This window comes from Cervus elaphus, chromosome 2 (genome assembly GCF_910594005.1).
Source record: "Cervus elaphus chromosome 2, mCerEla1.1, whole genome shotgun sequence".
Classification (NCBI taxonomy): domain Eukaryota; kingdom Metazoa; phylum Chordata; class Mammalia; order Artiodactyla; family Cervidae; genus Cervus; species Cervus elaphus.
Genome location: NC_057816.1, coordinates 2220778 through 2248355, shown reverse-complemented (window position 1 = coordinate 2248355; position 27578 = coordinate 2220778). Strand labels below are relative to the sequence as shown.

Below are 27578 nucleotides of genomic sequence, written 5' to 3'. Positions count from 1 at the left end.
AACAGTGATAATAGGCTTTAAGAGGGGGGAAAGCCTGCTTGGGAGAAAGAGGGTGCTGTGGAATTAGAACACATTGAATCCAGCAGTGAATATACAAAAAATTGAATATTATATGTACCTGATCACAAGATCTAAAACATATATGAGGCAAAAATGGACAGAAATATAAAGAAAAGTAGGAAAATTCTCCACAATAGTTGGCACTTCAATACATTTCTCAGTGATGATAGATCAAGTAGATAAAAACATTCCAGTGAGGAACCAATTACCAAGCTTGTTCTAACAGACACGAGTATAACACCGCAACTGACAACTTCAAAATACACATGGTATTCAAACAGAGAAGGTACATTTACAAAAATTGATGACATCTTGTACCTATGCAACATATTTCAAAACGTTTCAAAAGATTGATGCCCTGCAGAGCGCTGTCTCTGACAGTGGAGCAATCACACTTAAAACAATGATGAAAATCACATTGCAAAATGGCTCCTGGGATATACAAGAGGTCATAGTGCGGACTGGAGAAATCTTTATGTGAATGAACATTAAAATTAAATGCTGCAGATTAAAACCTGGGGCATGAAGTTTCAGTGGCATTTAGAGAAAAATCAAACTGTCGCCTTAAGAGCACACATTAGAAATCTAGAGAGACTTAAAATGAACTCAGCCTAAGAAGTTAAAGAAGGAATAATACATTAAACCCAGGTAAATACAAGGAAGAAAATAAAGTGAATGAAACAAAACAAACCAACAAAAGGGAGGACCAACAAAGTCAAAACTCTGTTGAAGACATGAGTAAAACTGTCAAGGAGCCGGCAAGCTTGACCCATGGAAATGCATGGAGGCACAGACAAGCAAATGAAATAGGGGCCTGGTAGCTCAATGGTAAAGAATCCACCTGCCAATGCAGGAGACAAGAGAGTTTGATCCCTGGGTTGGGAAGATCCCCTGGATGGGGCAGGGGACGGCAACCCACTCCAGTACTCTTGCCTGGAGAATCCCACGGACAGAGCAGCCTGGCGGGCTATACAGTCCATGGGGCCGCAAAGAGTCGGGCACGACTAAGCGGCTAAACAACAACAGCAAACCGCTGATGGTACAGATGCTAAAATGACAATAAATGCCAATAAATATGAAAACGAGGGTGGGACGTACACACTGTTAAGAGTGAGCAACTTATGAAAACTGACACAGGAAGAGATAGAGAACCCTACCCATCCCATAAGCATGCAAGTCACTGACTCACTTAAAAATCTGCCCACGAAGAACACACAGGCCTGGGTGGCTTTGCCTTCAAGTTTCTCCAAACATTCTGAGGAAGAAAACCCTAATCCTATACAAAGTATTCTAGAATGCAAAAGAAGAGAGATTGCTTCTTAACTCATCCCGTGAGGCTCTCCTAAACTGGATGCCCAAACAGATGAGAACAGGACCCATCTCACCCACAGATGTGGACACAAAGTTTCTGAAGAAAAGGTGAGCAAGAGAGCTTCCGCATTGTCTAAGAAAGAGTATATAATGGGAAGGACGGGGGTGCAGTGGGGAGAGGCCAGAGACCACATAGATGTCTGGAAAAATAGCCTAGCCCAAGATAATAGAGGCCCAAACTCCGTGGGCAGGGTGTGTAGCTGGCGTGCGAGGGTGAGCTGCTTTGAGGGGCTCTAGGGAGGGAGGCAGGGGGAGCTGCTGGGATGGTCGAGTCTCTGGGTCCTGCTTTTAGGCCCGGGGGATGGAGAGGTCCGGGAGGAGGCCTGAGCAGGAGGAGGGAGGTTGGGGGCAGACTGGGCCCTCCTGGTCCAGGGCAGGGGCTGGGGAGGTGAGGCGGCGGGGTGCCCGGGCTGGGGGCATTTCAGTCCAGGGGAGAGGTGTGCCCGGCGAGGGTTCTAGGACAGGGGGCAGTGAAGGAATGCCAGGTGGGGGAGGGCCCTTCCCACCCTTGCTCTCTGAACTGGGGCCTGGAAACCCAGGACTCCCGGTGTCCGGCTCTGAGCCATGAACATTTCCGGCAAAAACAGAGAAGAAAGAAATTCTCCCAGCCCACTGTGTTCCTCATATCAGCAAAAGCAGTGTGAGCTGAGCTTGCAAAATAAACAGGGCTCAATGTAAACACTGCAGCAGGTCCAGGGGCCAGAGCTAAGAATACACACTGGGGGGGGAGGTGGGACCCGACTGCTTCATCGGGTCCCCAGAGAGCCCAGGGTCCCTGCCCCGCGGCAGCCCTGATAGGGAGGGGCCCGGGGGCTGGGGGTCGTGTTCTCAGGACCCGTCCCAGGGCTGGCAAGGCGTCCCCACCCCCCCACCGGGGCAGAGTCTGACCACGGCCGCCAGCGGACCCCGCTGCCTGCCCCCACCCCAGTCCCCAGCCTGGCCCTCCTTGCTCTGACGCGGCCTCTTCTCACCAGACCCCTTGTGTTTATGAAATTCTTTTCTGCTGTCTCTCTCCACCTTATCTGCCCCTCTGTCCATGGCTTCCGCTGGGGCTAGCTCTAACTAGCTAATTAGACAGCTGCACAAACTCCCTGGGCCTCGGTTTCCCCACTTGTAAAAGAGAATTTATTTGGGCAAAGGCTGTCCTTCCCCTCCTCCCTCCTCCGAGTACAGAACCCGATGAGCAAGAGCAGTTCCTGCGTCTCCTCTGGGGACCTGCAGGTCCCTCAGGCCCCTGGGTGAGGCCGGGGTGGGGAGTGCGGGGTGTGGGCCCCGGGCAGGACGCTGTTTCGGCCCTGCACGCCCCTGGAGCCAGGCAGGCCTGGACAGCCAGCCCAGGCCAGGGACAGGTGTGCCGGGCTCCCCCTGACAAGACAGGGGTTGGGGGGTGGGGGGCCGTGTGCCTCCCGAGCCCCCTCCCCCTCCTCTCCCAGCCCCTCTTCCTGCGGCTGCCAGCCGGCTGGGGGGAGGCCGCTGCCCTCCCTGCTGAGGGCCGGAGCCCAGATGAGGAAGCAGTTGGGGGCCAGGCTCCCTTCCGGCCTGAGGCCGCCCGGCGTGCGGGGAAGGCCTGGGGGGGCTTGGCTGGCGGGCTGGCTGGCACTGCCACCACCGCGGGCCTGCTGGGCGTCTGAGGCCGGACGGCTGCTGCGTTTCCTGCCCCCAACTTCCCGCGTCAGCAGGATTGCCAGGGGGTTGTTTATGGTCCTGATGGCCGCTGCGATAAGCCGATAACGTGGGGCCCAGCACGGCCCCTTCCCAGGGTCCATCCGCGAGGGGCGTCAGCCGGCGGGGGAGGGGCCCACAGAGGCCTCGCCTGGGTCCGCGCACGTCCACGGGGGCGGGGAGCGTGGAGCAGGCTCGGGACTCTGAGTGACGGAGCCTCTCGGCCTAACCAGCTCCGCGGGGCAGGGGGGTCGAGGCAGATTCCTCGCTGCCTGGGAACAGGCCGCCCCTCTCCTGGGCGTAGAGCCTGATGGGCGCGGAGGCCGCAGGGGCCTTGCCCCCAAACCGTGTCCTCCAGGACCCTCCCCCGCTTTGTTGTTCCGATCTGAAGAAATGTGGGTCTGCGATGGGGTACCCCCATGGCCAGCACAGGCCCCACCTCGCCCGCCACACTGCCCCTGGCTGACTAAGGGCCATGTCTTGATTCTTAGACCCCACAGGTGCCCGGAGGGCTGCAGGGGACCCTGGGCGGCCCGCCACCACCCCCAGAGGACACCGGGCTCCAGTCTAGGCTTGAAGGAGTGGCTTGTCCAGAATAGGGCAGAGTCGTAGGATAGGAAAGCCCCAGGGCAGTGGGACAGGGGACAGAGCCAGGCCAGGGCAGGGACACAGGGCGGTGTGAGTGTCTGGACGCTGGGACAGTGGGTGCCCCGAGGGCAGCTGGGAGGGTGCCGGCTCACGGGCCCGGGGGCCACCATAGCCCCCGCCGGCTGTGGGGGTCACTCAGCAAAAGCTGTCCCGGGGCCAGGCGCGGGGGTCGGGGGCCAGGTCCACTCCCTGGCTCTACCTCGGCTTCCTTTATTTTTCTGTTGAAATATTTATTTGGCTGCAGCGGGTCTTAGCTGTGGCACAAGGGGTCTTGTTTTCAATTGCTCCATGTGGGATGGGCATGTGAACTCTCTTGTTGTGGCCTGTGGGATCTGGGTTCCGACCAGGGATTGAACCTGGGCTCCCTGTGCTGGGAGCGTGGAGTCAGCCCCTGGACCACCAGGAAAGGCCCCCTCTGCTTCCTGTGATGGCTGGAAGCCCCACCCAGAGGGCCTGGTCTGCTGCAGGGTCACCTGCTGCTTCTCATGGAAGCTGCCAGCCCTGGTCACACACAGGAGGCAGAGTGAGAGCCAAGGACCGGCCAGCAAGAAGGCAGAGTCCAGGGCCCCAGAGGCTCTGATGCCGCCGGCCTGGGGAGCTGACCACTCTGGGTTTCAGTTCCCATCCTGCCGGACAGGGCATCTACCACTGCATGGTCTGCTGTAGGACAGGACAAAGGCCCTGCTCGGCCCTGTGCTGACCGAGGTGGGCCAGCCTTCCCGTGAGGTCAGGATGTTGGGGTCACACAGCCCCAGAGGGGCAGGCCGGCGCGTGAGGGCCCCCGTTTCACCTGCACAAGCGACCCTCCCTCTTGGACCCCATGTACTGGATCGTGACCCCACACCGGCCCCAGCCGGGGAAGACTGCAGGTGGGCAGAGGGTAGTCCTGCAGGCCCGGGCTGGGGGCAGGGTGGGGCAGCAACTGGGAGCCATGCCCCTGCCCGCCCGCCCAGCTGCAGCAGAGATGGACATGGGCCAGAGCCAGGCATTGCCCAGGAAACGGAGCAGTGGATGCTCTCCCTGCCCAAGCGTGATTCCTCTATTTTTAACCCCCCGGCGGCTCTCAGATAAAGTCCATGTAGATGAACGAGCTGTTTGGCACGATAAGAGCCTGCACCTAACCACAGAGACTTCACAGGGCAGAATGGCCGCCCATCCCGTCCCACAGGTCCATGGCGGCTCCAGGATGCCGGCACAGAGCCCCGGAAGGACTGGGGCGCCCCAGCCACTGAGGCGGCCGTGCTCTGGAGCGGAGGGAGCGTGGACGTCCACATCCTGCCTGGACGCCCAGCAGGGCCTGGGCAGACACTGCCCACCTCCTGCTGCCCTCGCTCAGATGCCCGCAGTGGAGGGTCCTGGGGCCCGCAGCCCCTGCTCCCCGCATGATGCACCTTTGTGCCCCTGTCGGCATCTCCAAGTCCTTGAGTGCCCTCGGGCTGGGGCCAGGGGAGCAATGCCCACCTCAGCTACGCCAGGGAGGGGCCTGTGGGCACTCGGTGCCACTTGCCCCTAAGGATGCCCCCTGAGTGAGGTCTCAGACCAGCCTGGACTCCAGCATCCTCTTCCCTCCCGCGGGGAGATACCCACTGCACACGGGGAAGTAGATGGCGCCGGCCTCAGGAAGGCCACACGAGAACGGACGGAAGGCGAGAAGGAGGAAGGAAAGAGGGGAGAGGGACGGAGGGAGACCCCAGACGCCGAGGGCGCCATCCGGGCACAGAGTGGCAGCATGGAGCGCCGCTGGGGACAGCCCTGTTCAGGCCCCAGGACGCCGCCTGCGGCCGTGGGAACCAACACAGGCTCAGGCGCCTACCTTCTCCTCCACGCGGTTCAGGCGGGCGCCGATCGAGTTGCTGCCGCGGTCCTTCGTCTTCTCTGTGGGGTAAAGCACCCAAGTCAGGGATGCCGGTGCTAGCCGATGGGGTGGGGTGGGCAGGTGACCCCAGCTGGGCTGGGGGAGAAGGGTGACGGGGGGTGAGGGAGCTGGAGTCGAAGGTCTGAACCTCCGAGGACATCTCCTAAGAGCTCTTCCGTGGTGGGAACTTCAGGAGGCGATGGTGGAGGGGGAGGGGGTGGGCGGGCGCTGGCCGGCTTGTCAGTGTCCCACCCTTCCCGTTTCCTTGATTCCCGAGAGCGCGGAAGACAGGGACAGCCTGCCTGAGATGGTGCCCACTGTGCCCTCCGCCCCCGGGAGACACTCGCTCTGGCCGGGGATGCCTGTTGCCCTTGAAACCCCCGCTGTCCTGCCTCTGCCCAAGCTGCGCCTCCTGCCTGAACCTGGGTTAGGGCAACCCCAAGGAACTGGACTGGCCCTGTTCTCCCCGTGTGACCCGCAGCCTGCTCCCCAGCGCCTCAGAGCTGGAGAGCTGCACCCACCTCTGCTGCGAGGTTCTGGCTGGCTTCTCAGCCCCCAGCCCCACTTCCAGGCCCACACCTTCCCAAAGACCTGGGCACATTTCTACACCCAGATCATCAATGGCCTAGAAAGGCCTGCCCTTATCAGGACCCTTGTAGGTTCCTGTCCTAACTGCAAATCCCGTGTAAATTGTGTTCAAAGACACCATGCTTAGGGTGGGTCGACCTGCCCCCATCTCCCTGGAGTTGCGGGCGAGACATGCACTTTCAGATGGTGGGGAGAGGCAGGCGTGGGTGGGGCGATGGTAGGCGGGTCTGGCACAGGCTGCCATGCTGAGGGTGCCTCAATGCAGAAACCCACCTGAGACAGAGATGAAGAGGGAGGGCTTTCCGATGGACTGGTCCAGCCTGGGGGGCGGGGAGAAGGAGATGGAGACCAGCTCATGCGTGGCCCTGGGCACCACACCGACATCTGGCTGATCAGTGGGCGGATGGGCCAATGTCCCCAGTGAGACAAGCTGCCCACCCCTTCTGGGGGCCACCCCCTGCCACCACCCCAAAACCAGCCAGGTGCCTCTGGGATTCCAGAGGCCCACACTCCCATGGGGGGCCTGGGTGGGGGGTTCAGAAGTGAAGGGCAGTTGCTGGACTGTCCCTTTGTCATCCTGCCTGGGTACAGCAGGATCCCAGAATCGCCCAGTGTCCTGTGGCTGCTTCATAAATGCCCCCAGGCCAGGTGCCTGGAAGTGTCCAGAGAGGCAGGACTGCAAGAGGTCCCTTCCAGGGCAAGGCCAGGTTACTGGGCTGGATGGGCTTCACATCCCTGTTGTAGGTCAGTGACAGGGGCGGGGTGAACAGGGGGCAGGCAGCCTGAGCTCCTGCTTGGCCAGGGTGGTCAACATGGGTGGTCTCCCAGCCACACCCTGTGCCTCACAGAGCTCGGTCCCCAGGCCAGCCCACCGCTGATGTGCAGCTGGTCTGAGCCCACGCAAGCCCCTAAGGAGCAGGCGCCTCCAGGAGGACGAGCTCTCTGGACCCTGGGCCAGAAGCCAGAACACGTGGGCTTCCGAGAGTTGGGGTGCTCAGCGCCCAACCGGTAGGGTCTCCCCCAGCCGTGTACCTCCCGAGGCTTGACCTGGGCCTGCTCAACAGCGGGTGGGCTGGGATGTGAAGTGTTGGCACCCCCAGACTTTGGTGCAGTTGGAGCGAGCTCCCGTGCTCTGCCCCGCACTGCTCAAGCCCCTCCCCTGCAACCCACGTCCCGCCCCCTGCCATCCATGCTACGCCCCCTTCCATCCACACCCGCCCCTTGCCATCCACGCCCCGCCCCACACTGCCCACGCCCCGCCCCTGCCATCCACGCCCCGCCTCACACTGCCCACGCCCCGCCCCCTGCCAGCCACGCCCTGCCCCACACTGCCCACGCCCCGCCCCTGCCATCCACGCCCCGCCCCGCCCTGACCACACTCCGCCCCGCCCCGGCCCGGCGCGCCCACCTCCGCTGCAGCTCCTTGATGCGCACCATGAGGTTGAGATGGCCCTGGGAGTACTGCTCGATGACGTCTCGCACATCGTAGGGCTTCCGCGCTTGCTGCAGCAGAGAGACAGAATCAGGCCGTGCCTGCGCGTGCGGGCCAGCGCGGGACGCAGGACGGTGCCTAGCCTCCATGAGCGTCCGGGATTTAAGGAGCCGCCCGTGTGGCACCAAGGGGCGGGCCGGGATCAGCGCACTCGCCGTGGCTGGGCTCAGCCCACATCCCCCATTCCTCACCCCACCCAGGAGGTGGGTGACCCCGGGTCAGTGACTCGGCCTCTCTGGACCCAGGGACCTGCCTACTCTCCCTTCCCAGGCCCCCAGCCCTGGTTCCAAACTGCCTTGGAAGAGCTGGCCCAGCTGAGGGCCCAGGGCAGGGGGAAGAGCATGGCTCCGGTCAGTGGAAAAGAGGGCAGTTTTGTGCAGCCCCCACTGGCCTTGGCCCCAAGCTGACCACACCCTCGCTGGCAGGCTCCCACACTGTTCTCAGGGTGGGGGTGATCCACCTCACCCCCTTCCCCGGCAGTCAGTTCCCTGAGGTGAGCAGAGGGGGCCCCAGGGACAGCCTCGGCCTGCAGTGCCTGTTGTGGGTGTCAGGCCTCCTGCCGGGGCTTCCAGGCTTCCTGGGAGGAGAGGATGGTCCCACCATGGGCCTGGGCCAGGGGGGCAGGGCAGGGGACCCTGGAGCTCCAGGCTCGGCGCCAGCCCTGAGCCCATAAATGCATCCGGGGCTCAGGTGAAACCACAACAGAGAGAAGGAGGCTTCTCAGGATGTCAGCAAAACCTCCAGCCACATTTATGGCCTCGATCCCAGGAGCCCACGGGCTGCAGGTCCCACCCAGGTAGCAGGGGACTGCTGAGTGGGGGTCTGATGGCTCAGGAGGCCCTTTGCCCACACAAGCAAGCAGGGCTCATTGGGAAAAGAGACTCTGTTGGGGGGACCTCAGGCAGACAGGGTTGGGGGGGCCCCGGTGGTCTCATTAACCCTGAAGGGCTCACACTAGTGATGAGCTGGGAGGTTACTGCTTCTTGATGGCAGGGCGGAGGGTAGCGGGCCTGCAAGAAACTCCTGACAGCTTGCAGGGCGAGCCGGGGCTGCAGGGTCAGAGGATGAGAAGGAATAAGGCTCAGATGCCTGTCAAGGGCCAGGGCCAGGTCTCAAACCTGGGAGCCCCAGGGGCCCTGTCCTCCCTGCCTGCCCGGGGCCTACATCTCCTTGCAGTACCACCCCAGAGGTGGGCTACCCTAGGCTAAGGGCAAGGCCAGCTCTGCCTTCCCAGAAAGACGGGGCTCCCTTGAGGGCAGAGTCCTGCCTCCATCTCTGGGCCCCTCTGGACATGCCCAGGGGCCCGGCCACCAACACTGGCAGCTAAAGTTCAACTCCCTACATGGTTTGGGACCCCAGAATCCTGAGGCAGGACGGAACCCTCCCCCGCATCAGGGACTGGGCACAAGAAGGCCAGGGCGGTTCCTGTCCCCAGAAGATTCGCCAGGTGGGGCCCTCACAGCTGACACCCAGCCCCGCCTCGGACTCTGGGACCACCCTGCATCCCCTTATGGCTGAGACGCAAGGCCCGTCATAGGATCGTGGGGTCGGGGGTGAGATAAACTCTGGCAGGCTCTCTGATGCCACACACCCAGCTCCAGGACAAGTGTGAGACTGGCGCTGGGTGATGGGCCCAGGACTCAGTGTTTGCTTCTGTAAGATGGGGCTGCTGAGCCTTCTGGCTGACCAGGGGAGTGAGGGTAAAGTAAGATGTGAGGAGAGAGGGGGCTGGGGGCTCCTGAGGGGCCTGTGCCGGGAGAGCCCGAGGGGCTGTGATGGTGGCTGTGGCTGGGCCCAGGGTCTGCAGCGTCTAGTGCCCACGGGGAGGTGGTCCTGAGCGGAGATGCCTGGGCAGGCTCGGAAGAGGGAAGACGGGGTACGGAGGTCAAAGTCGGGCAGGCCTGGCCTGGAATGGAGCGGGTCCTTGTCCTGGTCTCCTATACACCCTGGGGGGTCACGGACCACTGTGGCCCTGAGTGTGTTGAGGGGCTCTGTGTGCACACATGTACGTAGATGTCCCCGTGGGAAGGCACGAGAGTGCAGGGGACGGGTGTGTGTGCGCCCGCAGGAGCAGGTGGAGAGGGGGCTGTGAGCGCGGCCCCCCGCCTCGCCTTGTGCAGGGTGTGGGCCTCAGCAGGGCAACCGACGGCCGACTGACACCCAGGACCCATGGCCTGGCGGCGTCTTAGGCCCCCTGAGACTCATCTTGGAGTGGGTAAGCCCCCCTTCCCCGCCCTGCCCCCCGCCCCCACCAGGGTCTGGTCGGCGCTCCTGGAGGCCTTTGTCAAGTGGCTGCCTGGGGTCTGGCTGCAGAGCTCATCTCCGCTTTCTCTCTGAAGCTAATTTCTTCTGGCGGCAGCAGCAGGAGCCTGAGATGAGCCGAGATAATGCCGGGCTGTCCAGACTGACCGACGGTGGACACGGGAGTTCAAGGCAAACTTGAAGGGCTAAGAGGCTCTGGCTCCTCCAGCCAGACACAGGGGCGGCCAGCCGGGTACTTATCGGCCAGCGAGGCCGGCAGGGGGGCCACCGGCCACGTCTGCTGCCCCTGGGGCCAGATGGGGGTGGGCGTGTGGGCAGACAGACAGTCTGCTGCGGGGGAGGGGCCCTGGCAGCTGGGCCTGGGGCAGGGGCCACCCCGGGAACTCCTAGGAGCTCCTTACCGCCAGGGCCTCATCCACCACTTCCATCTTGTTGGGTCCCTCCTCCCTGGAGGCCTCTTGCTGCCCACACCCCTCCAGCCGCCCCAGACCTGGGCCTTGCCTGAGAGCCTCTGTCCCAAGGGCAGAGCAGGAGGAGCTCCTCCACACACAGGCCCCACCTGCTCTATTCAAGGCCCTCAGGGGCCCTGTGCACTGGGGAGGGCAGGGAGCAGGCCGGGTGGGGCTGCCCGGCCTCCTTCCAGAAGCTTCCCAGGCTGCTTGCAGGACGCTGGCCTGTGTCCTGAGGCAGAGGGAGACTGCCAGCCTGGAAGGGAGGGCAGGGTGCCCACTGAGGCCAGCTGTTGGTTTTCTTGCCCGCGTTTCTGTGACAGGTGCTCCCCAGCACCCACACCTTCTCTGACCACTGTGGATGCCCGTCTGCCCAGGGCATCTGTGGTTCTGATCTGGAAGCTGCTCACATCACCTTTGAGCTGGGCGTGCCCTGTGGGCATCCCAGACCTGGAAGAAGCCCCCAGGAAGCCTGGGGTCCACCCTGGCATGGTTCTGCATGGTCTAGTGGTGCCCCAGGCAGCAGGTTCCGGCCTCTGCCCAGCGGGGGCCTGCTCCGGGACCACAGTGACCCAGCTGCTCAGGCTGGGGACTGTCCCCATCCTGGAAGAGCCCCAGTGACCCCTCTGTACTCCCCCCACCCCCAGGTTGGCATCAGATGTTTCAGCCATCACCACCAGCCATTCTCCAGTGAGGGCCCTTCCTGGGTCTCCTCTGCTCTTGGGGACAGTCCTGCCTAGACCTGATCCCAGCGGAGGTTCCTGCCATTCCTGCCCCACCTGGGAGGTCAGCCCATCCTTGCCCAGCACCCTCGAGCTCCCTGTTTCCCCAGGTGCCCCTCTGCTGGCTCCACCAGGGCAGCCGGGCCTCGGGGAAGGAGAGCCACAGACCCAAAGGCCCACAGACCATCCAGGGACATCAGATCTCACCCAGAACAGTGAGGGGCAGACCTCCCGGTGCCGGCTGGGAATGGCCTTCATGGACTCTTTGATCCCACAATGAGGGGTCCCAGGCCCTGGCGGGAGCCTTTGACACTACTTGGCCCAGTTTGGGGAGGGGGGAAGCCTCCTGCCAGGCTGCGGGCAGACAGATGGGCAGGCGGGCAGCACAACGCCCCTGGGGACTGTGTGCCACCCCTCCCCCTCCCTCCCACCCCCTTCCCTGCCCTGCTCCTGAGGGGACTGTGTGTGCTGGGACCAGCATCCTGGCAAGGCTGAGGGCGCAGGTGGGCATGGTCCTGGGCAGCCCCTTGGGCTCTTGTTCCCACTCCAGAGGAGAAAGAGGTCTTCCCTGGGGCTGCTGGGGTGGGGTCTGTCCAGAGCTCCCCAATGAGTCTGGCTCCCCGTCCTGGCTGGGTGGGGGCTCTGCTGGGGAGACTGGAGTCAAGCCTGTAGGCTGGGATGGGAGGCACAGACCGGAGGGCACATGCGTCTGTTCTCGTCCCAGCCCTGCTGTGACTGCTCGGGGGCGTGAACACATCACCCCAACCTCCCCACCTGGTGCCGCACGCAGGCCCGGGGGGTCTGGACGTTGCTGCTGACTCCGAGTGGCGCCCAGACCTGGCTCCGCCAGGAACTCATTTCTAAAAGGAAGTGGTGGCCAAGCCTTCCGGAAAGAGAAGGCCCTCCCCCAGGGGACCCTGCTTCCCAAGGCTCCATGTTCTCCGAGGGAAGGCTGAGCTGGGCCCCCTCCTCCGACAGATGACAGTCTCCACAGAGGAAAGAGATGCCAAGCCTGTCATCACCTGGCATTGTCCAGGGGCCGCTGTAGGAGGCTCACCCCTGGAAGGAGGGCTGATGGGGAAGCCCACAGTCTCCAGTCCCACCTAGCCAGGGAGACCCTACCTGTCCCTGTAAAGGGGGCCACCCCAGGGCACAGAGCAGGGCCAGGCCTCCTCTCTGTTCTGTTTGTTTTTTTAAATATTTATTTATTTAGCTGTGCCAGTATTTGCTGCATGTGGGGTCGTAGTTGCAGCAAGCAGGGTCTTAGTTGCAGCAAGCGGGGTCTTTAGTTGAAGCAAGCAGGGTCTGAGTTGCAGCAAGCAGATCTTCGGTCTTCACGGTGCCATGTGAGATCTAGTTCCCTGACCAGGGATTGAACCCAGGCCCCCTGCACTGGGAGCACAGAGTCTTAGCCACTGGGCTGCCAGGGAGGTCACACCCGTCTGTTCCGACTCACACAGGGTGGGTGATGGGGACCAAAGCCCTGAGCAGGCCTGGGGAAGGTGCTTCCTGTCCAGGTGACACAGGGCTGGCTCTGCCCCCTCCCTGGGTCACTGCCACTCCTGTCTGGGGGTGGGGGTAGGGGGCGAGTGAGCTCCAGGGCCCCGTGTGTTTCTGGGTTGGCCCCAGGGTCCAGCCCAATCGGGGAAACGTCTCTCCAGGGCCAGCTGTCTTGGACACGGATCTTGGAGTCATGGCAGGGTGTTTGATGGGTGGAGGGTCAGGTCTCAGACATGGCAAGGTGTGGTCTGCGCTGTGGGTGGGCGAGCGGCTTTCAGGGTGGACCAGGGCGGGAGGGCCGAGTGCAGGACTCACCTGGAATTTCTTCTTGGCCACAAAGTACTGCATGCGCCGAATGACCTTGATGGTGGCCCGGTGGTGCTCCCGCAGCCTGCGGTGGAGAAGGGAGAGGAGGAGGGTGGTCACCCGCGCCTGCCACTGTCAGAGGCCTGCAGGCTGCCCACGTGTCCCCACTGCACACGGATGGGCCCCTCTCGGAGCAAGGAGAACGTTCAGCCTCCCGGGATGGGGATCTGCAAGCCCCCGTCCTGCTGAGGCTGCGAGGCTTTTAATTAACGGGGGCCCCGGAGGGACCCTGGCCCTGCTCGTCGCTCAGAAGTGGGGCTGGAGTCAGGGTCCTGTGTTGGCAGTGGCTAGGCCCCTTACCCACGGTACAGCCACACAGGCTTCTTTCTACCTTGAGGCCTTCGGGTTCCTCACCAGTACAGTGGGGTGGGGGTACAAGCAGATGACCCCTAAGGCCCCTTGCAGCTGGAATGTTCCATGGCCCACCCATCAGTACCCACTTGGAAAATGTAGGACGGGACAAACCAGCCAGGGATAGTTACTACCTATGCCACCCAAGCCACCTTAGCCACAACGAAGCAGAGACATCACTTTGCCAACAAAGGTCCATAAAGTCAAAGCTATGGTTTTTCTGGTAGTCATGTATGGAAGTGAGATTTAGACCATAAAGAAGACTGAGTTCCGAAGAATTAATGCTTTTGAACTGTGGTGTTGGAAAAGACTCTTAAGAGTCTCTTGGACTGCAAGGAGATCAAACCGGTCCATCCTAAGGGAAATCAACCCTGAATATTCATTGGAAGGACTGATGCTGAAGCTGTAGCTCCAATAATTTGGCCTCCTGATGCAAGGAACTGACTCATCTGAAAAGACCAAGATGCTGGGAAAGACTGAGGGCAGGAGGAGAAGGGGATGACAGAGGATGAGATGGTTTGATGGCATCATTGACTCAATGGACATGGGTTTGAGCAAGCTCTGGAAGATGGTGAAGGACAGGGAAGCCTGGTGTGCTGCCATCCATGGGGCTGCAAAGAGTTGGACACAAATGAGCGACTGAACAACAACAAAAACCACTCTGCTAAGGGTGCTGTGTTTTCTCCCCTCTAAAGTTCCTTCTAGTGTGTGTGTGCATGCTAAGTTGCATCAGTCATATCCAACTCTTTGTGACCCTGTGGGCTATAGCCCTCCAGATTCCTCTATCCATGGGATTCTCTGGATAAGAATACTGAAGTGGGTTGCCATGCCCTCCTGCAGGGGATCTTCCCAACCGAGGGATCAAACCTGCATCTCTTGTGTCTCTTGCATTGGCAGGCAGGTTCTTTACCACTAGCACCACCTGGGAAACCCCAAAGCTCCTTCTAGAAACATCATCAAAAGGGGAACACAATGGCTGATATATGTGCACAGAAGAAGTCTGGAAGGAAATAATACCCATGGAACCAGTGGAGACTTTGCTTCTGGCTCTGAAGCTTGCGCCTGATCGCACTTTCTGCTGAAGACACCACCACAGCTGTGTGACAGCTTTATGACCAAGGAAGCCCCCGCGGGCTGAGATCCCAGGAGAGAAACAAGCCGGGTGAGCCCACATGTGCGTATGTGCGTTTACTGTGTGGGGCACATGGGCTGAGTGTGAGGCTGAGACTCCCTGGGCTGGCGAGATAAGCAGGAGGCCAGGGCTCCGAAGACGTCCAGGACTTGACAGGCCAAGATCCTGGTGAACGGTGGTGGTGGGGGGGGCAAGGGAGAAGGGAGCCCCTTTCACCCCGTTTCTCCTGGAAGTGTTTGTGAGCTAAGTTGCACAGCACGGGGTGAGATTCTGAGAAATGGAGCAAAGAATAGCTGCCAGAAGGACAAAGAGCTAAGCAGAGGCCCCTGCAGACTCATGTTATGGAGGAGAGAAGGATTCTGGCTCAGAGTCATCAAGGAGATGGGGTCCTGGTAAACAGCCCAAGCTTTCAGAGGAGACCCCAGTCCTGCCATGGCCTCAAATCACCTCAGTCCCCACCTGGAGCAAGTGCACGGTCAGGCACCTTTGGCTCTCCAGAGAAAACCATGACATCCTTAGGGAGACAAGATCATGGAGCCTCTATTTATTTCATACACAACAGACTGAAAATCAAGGGACAAAAGAGACCACAGAAACATATCTCAAGGGGTGGTAGATTGCTGTTCAGTTGCTAAGTTGTGTCCGACTCTTTGAGACCCCAGGGACTGCAGCACACCAGGCTTCCCTGTCCTTCACTACCTCCCGGCATTTGCTCACTCACGTGCATTGAGTCAACTCATAGCTCCTCCACCAAGAGATAAGGGTTGGTTTTCCCACTAGCTGAATTCGGGCTGAACTTGACCTTTATTGTGATGAAAAGAAAGCCAGGGAAGTCCCACCGTGTATAACTCATGTGTTCTTGGAATGTGGTTACGTGGACCACCTGAACTGGCTGATTTGGGAGGCCGTGTGGAGAACAAGGTGCCCAGGCCAAGAGCAGTAACAGGTGAGTGCGGGCATCGTCCACCGTCCATTGTCCAGCCCTGATGGACCGCCAGGTGACCGCAGCTGGATGAGTCACTTAACACAAAGCCCCAGAACAGCCTTCCAGCTGAGTCGAGCCCAAATTACTGACCCACAGAGTCATGAATAACGAGAGTTGTGATGTGAAGCCAGGAAGTGTAGGCATGGTTTGCTATGCATCAATAGATTAAAAGAAATTAGACCCCAAAGTGGGGTACGTGCATCAATCCCAAAATAGTGCTGGGACCAGGCTTCGGGCAGAGGCTGACAGAAAAAAATAGGCCAGTTGTAAGATGCTGGACTTTGGGTATGGTACCATCTCTAATTTCGTGAGACTCTGAGGTCTCTTTGAGGGGTATGTGAATCTTGCTTTGGTGGAAGTGTATAAAGTTATGGCCAGAGGGCAGACTGGGGAAAGTTACAGATGGGTGCAAGTCCTTTGCAGTTCCCCCCATCAGAGTGCCCCCCCCAACCCTGCTATTTCCACCATTGTGGAATACTGTTGCCCTGTGGACCTGTCTGAGCTGGGCTGCTGGAAAAGCCACATGGAGGAGAGCTGAGGCACCCTGCCTAACAACCTGACGGCTCCAGACTCCTGAGGCTAGCTGAGACTACCCAGTCACCACCAAGCTGCCACTTGAAGGAGCTGGGTGAAACCACCCAGATGAGGAACCCAAAATGTTGACCCACAGATTCAGGAGCAAATAGATCAGACGATTTGCTTCAGAGTTGTAACTTAAGGACTTGAAAATAACATTGATAAATAGGTTCAAGAAAGTAGAAGACAAGATGAAGAATTTCACCAGAGAAGTAAAACTTATATTAAATGGGAAAAAAAGGAAATTCTAGAGCACAGAAGACAATAGAAATTAAAAATGAATGAGATGAATTTGATGGCAGAGGAGACATAGGAAAAAAAAAAAAAGAGAGAGTACTTGTGAACTAGAGAAAGTAGCCAGGATGGAGTGCAGAGGGAAAGCAGAATTAAAGATATAGAAAAAACATGAGATATCTGAGATATGGTTAGAGGTTCTAACACACGTGACATCTCAGAAGGAGAGGAGACAAGATGGAGAGCAAGTAATTTTGAAGACTGAATGGTTCGGAATTTTCCCCAAATGATGGAAGACATCAGGCTGCAGATTTAAGCAGCTCCTTGGATCCACCAGGCTTCCCTGGTGGCTCAGACGGTAAAGAATCTGCCTGCTATGCAGGAAACCTGGGTTTGATCCTGGGGTCGGGAAGATCCCCTGGAGAAGGGAATGGCAACCCATTCCAGTATTCTTGCCTGGAGATTTCTAGGGACAGAGGAGCCTGGTGGGCTATCGTCCACAGGGTTGCCAAGAGTCAGACATGACTGAGGGACCAACATTTTCACTTTCTTTTCACTTGGCTCCAGTTGGAGAGTTGGAGAGAAAGATCCAGGCCCATTCGAGTCCCCCTGCTGAAGGCCAAAGGCACAGAAGTACTGAGGGGGTGTGTGTATGATGACACATTATCCTGATGGGTGACTTGTCAACACGGAGGATGAAAGCCAGAATAACATCCTGAAAGAGCTCAAGGAAAATTCCTACCAAGGTAGCATTCCATGCCCATCAAATGTATTTTTAGAAATGAAGGTGCAAGTGAAATAATCCAGTCACAAAAGGATAAACTCTGTACTATTCCACTTATATGAGGACCTAGAGTCATTAAATCCACAGAGATAGAAAGTAGGAGGGTGGGGGGTGGGAGGGGTGGAGGGGAGTGTTCATGGGGACACAGTGTCTGTTTGGGAAGGTGAAAAGCTCTGGATATGATGGGGTGATGGTTACACAACCACGTGAATGGAATTAATGACCCTGAATGATGCATTTAAAAATGCTTAAAATGATACAAATGGTATATTTTGTGTTATGCATGTTTTTCTATAATAATAATAATAAGAGAAGGTACAAACTAAACCAAGAGAATCCACGGTGGTGAGACCTGTACTGGAAGAATGAGTCTGGGGGCTCCCCGGGACTCAGCAATGACCCCAGAAGGACACATGGAGATATTTCAATACAAGAAGCAATTAAGACTGTAGAAAAGGACAGATATGTGAGAAAGTTTAAATTAGTAAATTAAATTGACTGAAACAATCATGGATAATGTTTCCTGAGGTTTAATGTATAGCTACAGCTAAAACTGCATGATTAAAAATAGCACAAGGAAGGGGGTGTCCGTGGAGCTAAACAGTTGTGAACACCACGTGTTGTCAGGGTGACGGTCAAAGTGCTCAACTGAGGCTGACTCCAGTGAGTCAAGGATGTGTATGATCATCTCCAGGCAACCACTGATGGGATAATAAAGGGCTGTAGAGTTAACAAGTGGAGAGGGGATAAAAATTAATTAATAACAATTTTTGATCAATCCAAAGCAGCAGGAAAGGAGGTCAAAAGGAAGTGATGGAACAAGTAGAGAAATAGATTGAGAGGGTAGATTGCATGCATTGCAGAGGGACTATATATTGCAACCAAAAGACTAAGATTGTCAGGTGGGATTTTAAAGAAATAATTTGATGTTGCCTAGCTCCCCTGGTGGCTCAGACAGTAAAGAATCTGCCTGCAAAATGGAGGAGACTTGGGTTCGATCCCTGGGTTAGGAAGATCCCCTGTAGAAGGGAATGGCTACCCATTCCAGTATTCTTGCCTAGAGAGTTCCATGGACAGAAGAGCCTGGTGGGCTATACTCCATGGGGTCACAAAGAGTCGGACACAACTGAGCGACTGACACTTTTATACTTCACGTAAATATACTGAAATAGAAACGCTTAGAAGTGTTGACAGTAAAAAGATAGAAAAAGATATATAATGGTATTGCCAAAAGAAAGCTAGTTCAGGTAAAGTAACATTAGACAAAGCAGACTTTAAGTATTACCAGAAACAAAGAGGGATATGTCACCATTTAAAAATTGATCAAGAGGATTCCCCAGCGGTCTGGTGGTCAGGACAGCACGCTTCCAGTGCAGCAGGCATAGGTTCAATCCCTGGTCAGGGAACTAAGATCCTGCAGGCCATGTGGCATGGCCCAAAGAAAGGAAAATTTCAAAATTTGGTAGGGAGAGATCAGTTATAAATCTGTATGCACCTAAAAACATAGGCTTCAAATATATAACACAAAAACTGGCAGAGCTAAAAGGTAAAAGAGAAAATCCATAATCACGGTGGGAGATTTGAATGCCCTTCTGTGGGTAATGGATAGAGGAGCTGTGAAAACATCGGAAGACAAACACGTCTGAACAAGTTGGGTTCGAGCCTGATGTGGTCGACGCTTACAGAATACCGTGCTCAGTGTCCTGGGAGCATTTCAGCTTCCCAGGAGCACACAGAACTTCTACCGGAGGGGGGGACCACATGCAGGGCTTAAGGAGCGAGTGCCAACACATTTCAGAGAAATTGAGTCATATATGTATGTTCTCTGACCACAGAGAAATTAAACTAGAAATCATAAGGAAAAGATAACTAGAAAATCCTTAAGTGTTTTAGAAATTAAATACCTTAAGGGTCAAAGAGGAACTCTAACAAGAATTGGAAGAGTTTTTCTTTTTTTTTTTTTACTAAGTAAAATTTATTTTATTATTTCTTTATTTCTGTTGTGTATAATTGCTTTCCAGTGTGGCGGTGGCTTCTGCTATCATCATGATGTCATCATGAATCAGCCACATGCATACATACGTCTCCTCCATCCTGAGCCCCCTCCCTCCCCCCAACTCCCATTTCTCCGCTCTAGGCCATCACAGAGCGCCAAGCTGAGTGCCCCGTGCTACATAGCAGGTTCCCACTGGCTATTTCACACATGGTACTGTTATCTATGTCACTGCTACTTGCCCGTTCATCCCAACCTCTCCTTCCCTCTCTGCGTCCACAAGTCCGTTCTCTACATCTGGGTCTCTTTTCCTGCCCTGGAGACAGGTTCATCATTACCAGTTCTCTAGATTCCATATACACATGCATTAATATACAATCTTTCTGACTTCTTGTTGAGTCACTCAGTCATGTCCAACTCTTTGTGAACCCATGGACTGTAGCCCGCTGGGCTCCTCTGTCCGAGGGATTTCTCAGGCAAGAATATTCAAGTGGGTTGCCATTCCCTTCTCCTGGGGATCTTTCTGACCCAGGGATTGAACCTGCATCTCCTGCACTGGCAGATGGATTCTTAACCACTGAGCCGCTGGGATTCCCTCTTTCTGACTGACTTTGCTCTATATGGCAGACTCTAGGCTCATGCAATATTTTTAGTGGAATAACGATAAAAATGTCTTGTATCACAACTTATAGCTAAATAAGTGCTGAGGTACCATGAAATAAGTGCTTAGAAGAAATGTTATGACCTTAAACCATACATTAAGAGAAGAGGGGAGACTGGAGTCTATCTCAAGTACTTAAAAAAAATAGTAAAGTAAGCCCAAAGAAGGTAGATGGAAAGGGATAATAGAGAGCAATGAAACAAATGAATTAGATAAATGAATAAATTTAGTGAAATAAAAAAAATGGACATTTCATTAACAAATTCAACAAAGCCAAAACTTGATTCTCTGAAGAGACTAGCTAGAGACATTTAAAAATACATTTAGATGATATGATGTACAAAAATAATCTTGATAGCTTAGATAAAATAGATTAACTTCTAAAACACCATGATATACAAAAGTAGATAGAAGAAGAAATTTAAAAATCCAAATTGCCCAATATTAATTAAATAAATTAGATTTGAAATTTACACACAAAACATTTAAAGGTTAGATGACTTCACGGGTAGATTCTTCCTTAAATGGTGAGAAATAACACCAATTTTATACAAGCCTTTTTAGAAGATTTTTTTTATGAGTCAGTATAATCTTGACAACAAAATCCTACAAGGATGTTTCAAGAAAGAAGAGTCATAGGCCAACATCTCTCATTAACATAGGATGCAAATATCCTACATGCAATACCAACAAATTGAACCCAACACCATATGTAAAGACATACAATCCTAGTTCAATCCAGTTATGCAAGTTTAGTTTAGCATCTGAAATCCAATCACCATTATTGGATTGACAGAACGAGTCTCTACATTGACAGAACGAGTAAGAAAAAAACATACAATCAACTCACAAGATACAGAAAAAACATGTGATAAAACTCAAGACCCATTCATAATTAAACACACGACTCTTAGAGAACTTGGAATAGAAGGCAATTCTGTTATGTAAAAATCAAACATAAAAAGAAAGAAACAAAATCTAAGCAGCCATCATACATCATGGTGAAAGATTACACTTTCCTCCTGCCATGGGGAATAAGACAAGGATGTCTGTCGTTACTGTTTCTACTTCATGTTATCTCCAAAGCCTCAGCCAATGCACTGAGGTAAGAAAAGGGAAACATAAGAAAGAATAATGAGACAGGGCAAAATAAAACTGTTTTGTCAACACTGACAAATGACATAATCATATATATTTTAAAAAAACCCAACAGAATCTTCAGATAAACTGTTCCATTGTTAAATGAATTCAGCAAGAACACTGATTTTAAAGACAATATGCGGAAATCGACTCTATTTCTGTGAGTTAGCCACAAACACAGCCGTAAGCACATTTGTGTCTGCTCAGCTGCTCGGTCATGTTCAGCTCTTTGCAACCCCATGGACTGCTGCCTGTCAGGCTCCTCTGTCCTCGGGATTCCCCAGGCCAGAATGCTAGAGCGGGTTGCCATTTCCTCCTCCAGGGGATCTTCCCAGCCCAGGGATTCAACCCATGTCTTGAGTCTCCTGCATCAGCAGGCAGATTCTTTACCACTGTGCCACTGGGAAGTCTTTTCTATATGTTAGTAACAAGCAATTAGAAAATGAAATAGAAATACCGCTGATAACAGCGTCCAAACCCATAAAATACCTGAAAGGAAATTTCTTGGAGATAAACAAGACCTATATGCAAAAAAGTTCTAGAGTTTAGTGAGAAAAATTAAAGAATCCCTACATCAGTTGACGGTTATGACATGTTCATAAATTGGAGGACTAATATTTGTTAGATGTGAATTTTGAGGTGTGGATCAAATCTGATTCCAGTCAACACAGAATGCTTTTATTTATTTATGGGAAGGATTTTCAAGCTGATTCTAAAATATTTGTGAACATTTAGCAAACGATGAGGAATAGAGAAGACAATTTGGAAGAACAATGACGTTGAAGAGGTGTGCTCCTTCAGTTCTAAACGTGCTGTGAAGCTGCAGGATGAGAACATATTACAGAGATGCAGTCTGAACACCTTCTGACAAGCAGCATCAGACGGGATGGGTCAGCAGGGCAGAATGAAACATCCAGAAGCATAAACACGCATATGTGGTCACTGGGTTTATAACCGAGGCGCTATTTCAATCTGGGAGGGAAGGAATGTCCTTTTTGATCAATGGTAGTACGACAGTTTGGATAGCTGTATGAAAAAAAAAAAATGAACCATGATCCCCGCTGCACATCAGTCATAAAATTAATTCAAGTTAGGTTTTACATCAAAGCATGAAGGCAGAGACCATCAGGACTGCAGAAGAGAGGAGGGGATTATCTTTATGACCTTGGAAGATTTGCCAAAACACAAGCAGCCCTGACTACAAAATAAAATATTTGACAAATTGCTCTTCCTTATAAAAATTAAGGCTTCCCATACATCAAAAGCCATCGTTAAGAACACGAATAGATGCTCTGCAGGCTGGGAAAGGGTATTTTCTGGTAAACGACTTGTATCCAGAGCATGTCAAGAACACCTACGAATCAACAAGGAGAAGACTGCGCACTTTAAAAAGACGATCTGAACAGGCACCAGGCGTCAATGGGCCCATGAGAAGGTGCTCAGCGTCACCGCATATTCGGGGAACACAGACGAAAGCCCACAGGATGTGGGATCATCCCGACCCAGAGATCGAACCCATGTCTCCTGAGTTTCCTGGCTTAGCAGGTGGATTCTTTACCACGGAGCCACCTGGGCTGATCTGTTTATTTAGGATTTGTGCATTTTACAATCATTCATTCCATGGTTTTTAAAAAAAATAAGCAGCTTTTAAGGTTCTCTGGGACAAGTGGTTTCTACGTAGCCCCAGGTTGACTACTTTTGAGCCCCGAGTATATGAGATGCTCTCCTGTGAGGGCAAGCCCCCCATGCTACCGGACAATGGGGGCCCCATGTGCAGAAGACATTCGAGGCTGTGTCCCCATCCTGCTATGACCTGGGCCCACCTGAGACATCCATGCAGCACCCAGGCCTGGTGATGTATCCACACCTACACGGGAGGGGGCGGCAACTTACACATGCTAACACATACACATGTTCACACGCACACACATATACGTGCTCTCACACACACATACACGGAACCGGAGCTGAAGCAGGCTCTGGGAGGCCCTGAGATTTCTCCTCTGGGGTCAGGGCCACGGACCCCATGAGCTCCTCTCTCATCCTGGGCCTGAGCCACGGCGCAACGTTCCCTGGCCTCAGGTCCTCAACTCTGGCAGAACCCCCAGGTGGTGTGGGAGCAGGTGGAGGGGCGGGGGCTCCCTGGGTGCCCCCGCAGGAAGGGCCCCACTGACTGTGGCTGGCCAGGCCCGGGCGCAGCGTGAGGTTCAGGGAGAGAGCTCCCACTTCGCTGAAACAAAAGACCACACCCAGTGACTGCCCCAGAGGCTGCCGCCATGCTCACCTCTGCTGGGTCCACAGAACAAAGCCGTGGCCTTTGCCACCAAGCAGCTCCCCTATCCCAGGCTGATGGAAGGCCAGGGCTGGGGGCCCCAGGCCCTGCCGGCTCTGCTCAGGCCTGCTGTGGCCTGGCCCCGACTCTGGTGACACCCCATGGCCGGCCTCCCTGCTGGACACAGGACTCTGCAGTCTGCACGGAAGGGCCAGGCTGGCCCTTCTCTCAGAGGGCCTGCTCCTCTCCCCAGGGGGGGCTCGGCCGAAGGACAGGACGACTGAGACGGGGCAGGTGGGACGGGCCCCCTGAGCCCCGCAGGTGAGCGGATCTCCCCTCCCCTCTGCCCGGGAAAGGAGACAGCCTCCCCCACCTCCACCCCTGGCAAAGAGAAGGACTGGACGGATATTAGATTTTATCAACACTCTTTCCACCTCATTAGATAGGCTCATTCGAGTTTTCTCTTCAGCCTGTTGACGTGATGGGTTATGTTGATTAAGTTCTGCATATTGAACTGGCTGGGTTTATCTGGAACAAATGAGTAACTGTCACTTGGTTGTGGGGTTTAATTTTTTAATATATCATTATATAATTGGTTGCTGTTTCTTAATAATGTAGAAAAACTCAGGGGCCTGCTGCCTAAAATAATAACTAAACCCCATCAGGCCCCACTCAAGCCTCCACCTGCCTGCACCGCCCCGGGAAACCGGCGACCTGAATACGTGTCCCCTGCCCCGTGCTTTGTTGATTATGCAGCTTTATCAGATTTCTGTGCGTCCAGAAAAGGGCACAGACAGTCTGTTAGTGATTTAATCTTTACAGAAGCGTATCATGCTCTTCCTCGGGCTTGTGTTGCCAAGGCCTGTCCATCTGCATCTGTCTGGTTCGCCTGTTCTGCCCGGTGATAGGACCCCTGGTGACGCACTCCGGGCTGCCTGCTCCAGCTGGCGGTGGACTGGAGCTTTCCTTGCGTGAGTACCCAGGTGTGCCATAGCTGGGTCACCGGGGTGTGAAATTCAGTCTTACAGGTGAGGCCACACTATCCTTGTACATGGTGACCCTCCAAGGCATCCCACCAGAAGTGCAGGAGAGGCCCCGGGTCCCACACCCCCGTCTGCAGCCCCAGCGATCAGGCATCGTGATTCACGCCAGATGGAACTGGGGTCAGCCATGCTCTCAGACACCCGGCTGGCCACGTGTGCATCCCCCACGGCGGAGGCCCAGCCTGGGTCACTTTTCTGTCCAGTCATTTGTGTCCTTATTGATCTTTATTGTTGTTTAGTCACTAAGTTGTATCCTTAGCTTGTGACCCCACAGACTGTGTAGTCCACTAGGCTCCTCTGTCCGTGGATTCTCGAGGCAAGAACACTGGAGTGGGTTGCCATTCCCTTCTCCAGGGGATCTTCTCGACCCAGGGATAGAACCCATGTCTTTTGCGTCTCTTGCATTGGCAGGTGGATTCTTTACCACTGAGCCAGCAGGGAAGTCCTATACTCGTTGGTTAGATATAAATTGCCTATGCGGGTTCCCTCTTTGTTTCTCTGTTTCCTCCCTCCCTCCTTCCCTCCCTTTCTTTCTCTTTCTTTCTTTCCTCCTCTTTCCCTGGCTCCCCACCCTCCGACTTCCTCCCTCCCTCCCTACTGACCAACCATTTTTTGGGTCAATTTATGTATTGGGAACACCTGCTCCTGTGTTAGGTAGAAAAAGGCTCCCCAAAGAGGTTCTAATCCCCAGAACCTGTGAATGTGTCCCCTTATGTGGCACAAGGGAGTTTAGAGACGCAACTCAGGCTCTGTGGCTTGAGATGGGGAGAGAGGTCAGGATCATCCAGTCGGGCGCAGTTAGATGCTCGAGTCCTAAAAGTAGAGAACCTTCCCAGCTGAGGAAGTTACGACAGGGGGAAAAATGCCTGAGAGCAGCAAGGTGATGGCTTTGAAGATAGAGGAGAGGGCCAAGGGCCCTTGAGAAGCTGAAGAAGTGCTGGCATGGATTGTCTGCCGGGTCATCAAGAAGAAACCTTCCCTGTGATACTGTCCAGATCCTTAGGCTGCATGGGACTTCTGACCTATAGAACTGAAAGATGATAAGTATGTTTTTGAAGTCTCTCGCTTTGAGGGAATTTGTGACAGCAACGATAGAAACTGACGCAAATCCCAGGCTGCACGTTGTCTCTTCCTTCTTCAAGGTGTCTTTTAACAAACAGAATTCCTTATTTTACAGAAACACGCTTGTTAATATTTTCCTCTCATGGTGGATGCTCTTGTGTCCCATGTGAGAAATATTTTCTTGTGCTAAGTTCTGAAAGATACAAACTAACTTATATTTTCTAAAGGTTAAAATTTCTGTATTTAACACTTAACTCTTAGGCCCATCTGGAGTGAATTTTTGCATATGGTGTGAGGTGGGGTCCAAGTTCACTTTTCCATGATGGGTCACCACCTCGTCCACGGATTGCAAATGCTGTTTTGCTCATCCCTGAAAACCTTGTGCCCCTGAGGTCCTTTCTGGGCTCTCTTCCCCGGGCTGACTACCAACTTCTGCACTTTCACTGCAACATCTTAATTACTATGTCTCATATCATGTCTTGATATCTAGAAGGAAAGGCCTTTCTTTGATCTTCTTAAGAAGGTCTTGGTATTTGAAATTTTTTATTCTTCCACAGGAATTTTACGAAAAAACAAAACAAAACAAAAACCCAACCCTCTTTTTATTGGAATTATAGTGAATTTGCAGATGCAGGAGGAAGAAATTAATCGACATCTTTATAACATTGTCTTTTGTTTATGAATATGGTATATCTTTCCCTTTGTATAAGTCTTTAAAATTTCTAAATAAAGCAAAAACCTGGTTCTTTAAAAAAAAATCTAACAAAATAGATAAAGTTCTGGTAAGACTGAGAGAAGATAGAAATATATTATAAAGGAAAATAAGAAAACACTAAAATAGGGATTTTAAAGATAATAAAAGAATATTCTCAACAACTATATGCCAAAAACTTTGGAAAACCTACACAGAAACAGGTATATTCTCAGGGGGAAAAACATAACTCAGTAGAACTGACTCAGGATAGAATAAAACATCTAAATAAGCTTACAAATACTAAAGGTATTAAAGTGGTGGTTAAATGTCTTCCCACAAGAAAAAAAAGAAAACAGGCCCAGATGGTTTTATCCCAAGTTCTATCAAATTTTCAAAAGAAGAAGGGGGTGACAGAGGATGAGATGGTTAGATAGCATCACTGACTCAGTGGACACGAATTTGAGCAAACTCCAGGAGACAGGGAAGGACAGGGAAGCCTGGTGTGCTGCAGTCCATGGGGTTGGAAAGAGTTAAATACAACTTAGCGACTGAACAACAACAATCACATTTTCAAGGAACAAATCATCACAATTTGGTACAAACATCTTAAACTGAACAAACACATCAAAATGTGAGGGACCTAGCTAAGGCATTTCTCAGAAGGAAATTTATTCAGTGACATAGTGAAAGAAAAGTCTCAAATCAATGATCTAAGTTTCTACCTTAAGAAACTAGAAAAAGAAGAGCAAATTAAACCCAAAGTAAGCAGGCTTTTGAGAGTCCCTTGGACAGCAAGGAGATCAAACCAGTCCATCCTAAAGGAAATCCACCCTGAATATTCATTGGAAGGACTGAAGCTGAAGCTCCAATACTTTGGCCACCTGATACGAAGAGCTGACTCATTTGAAAAGACCCTGATGCTGGGAAAGACTGAGGGCAGGAGGAGAACGGGGCGACAGAGGATGAGATGCTTGGATGGCATCACCGACTCAATGGACATGGGTTTCAGCAAACTCCGGGAGACGGTGAAGGACAGGGAGGCCTGGTGTGCTGCTGCCCATGGGGTCACAGAGAGTTGGACACGACTGAGCAACTGAACAAGAAGAAGAAGTAGAGAGGAAACACTATTGAGCTGAAATGACTGAACCAGAGAGCAGGGTGTTGCCCGGGTCAGAGCCTGGACTGCAGCGCTCAGGGCAGCCTGAGGCCCAGCCGAAGCCACAGAGGACCAGCTCCTCGCCAGCTCTGGCCCCAAAGGTCTCCACCCAGAAACACTTCCGTGAACAGGCCTTCTGGTCTCCCAGAACACTTGCCCCTTCGCCCTTGAAAGTGGCTGACTCTGGAGACTCTCCCTTTTAGGTCATCCCAAAGGAAGGGGTTTGTGGAGGGCATGCAGAGGCGGCCAGCTGTGGTCACCTTTCCCTCGGAGGCCTGGCTTGTGTTCATTGCCCAGCGCCGGCTCTCACAGGGAGGCAAGGTGGCCTCGTTTCAGACCCAGGGAAGTAGAGCTCAGGGACTGGGCCCGCAGCACGGAGGCCAGACTGCGGGGTGAGCGCTGTCTCCATGATGGCTCACTCATCCTCCCGCTCTGCCTCAGGTCTCGGGGAGGGGTGGGTGGGAGGCCCCAGGCCCCCTTGCACCCAACCCGGCTTAGTCTGGGCCCTGTGTCCGAGGCC

The 27578-nt window shown here is 54.0% G+C and overlaps 1 protein-coding gene across 4 annotated transcripts in view; it reads right to left on the bottom strand.

Moving 5' to 3' along the window:
- The window catches only part of KCNQ1 (potassium voltage-gated channel subfamily Q member 1), a 365808-nt gene that overhangs the window by 64346 nt on the left and 273884 nt on the right, over positions 1-27578 (bottom strand). The window contains exons 12-15 of one of the 4 annotated variants that reach the window (XM_043923785.1): positions 12925-13000; positions 7619-7687; positions 6458-6504; positions 5555-5616 (exon numbers count right to left, since the gene is read on the bottom strand). In XM_043923785.1, coding sequence (XP_043779720.1) covers positions 5555-5616; positions 6458-6504; positions 7619-7687; positions 12925-13000 — 254 coding nt within the window. Of the gene's footprint in view, positions 1-5554; positions 5617-6457; positions 6505-7592; positions 7688-12310; positions 12502-12924; positions 13001-27578 lie in introns of those variants that run through there. The other 3 variants (XM_043923798.1, XM_043923794.1, XM_043923807.1) reach the window with 3 other exon arrangements.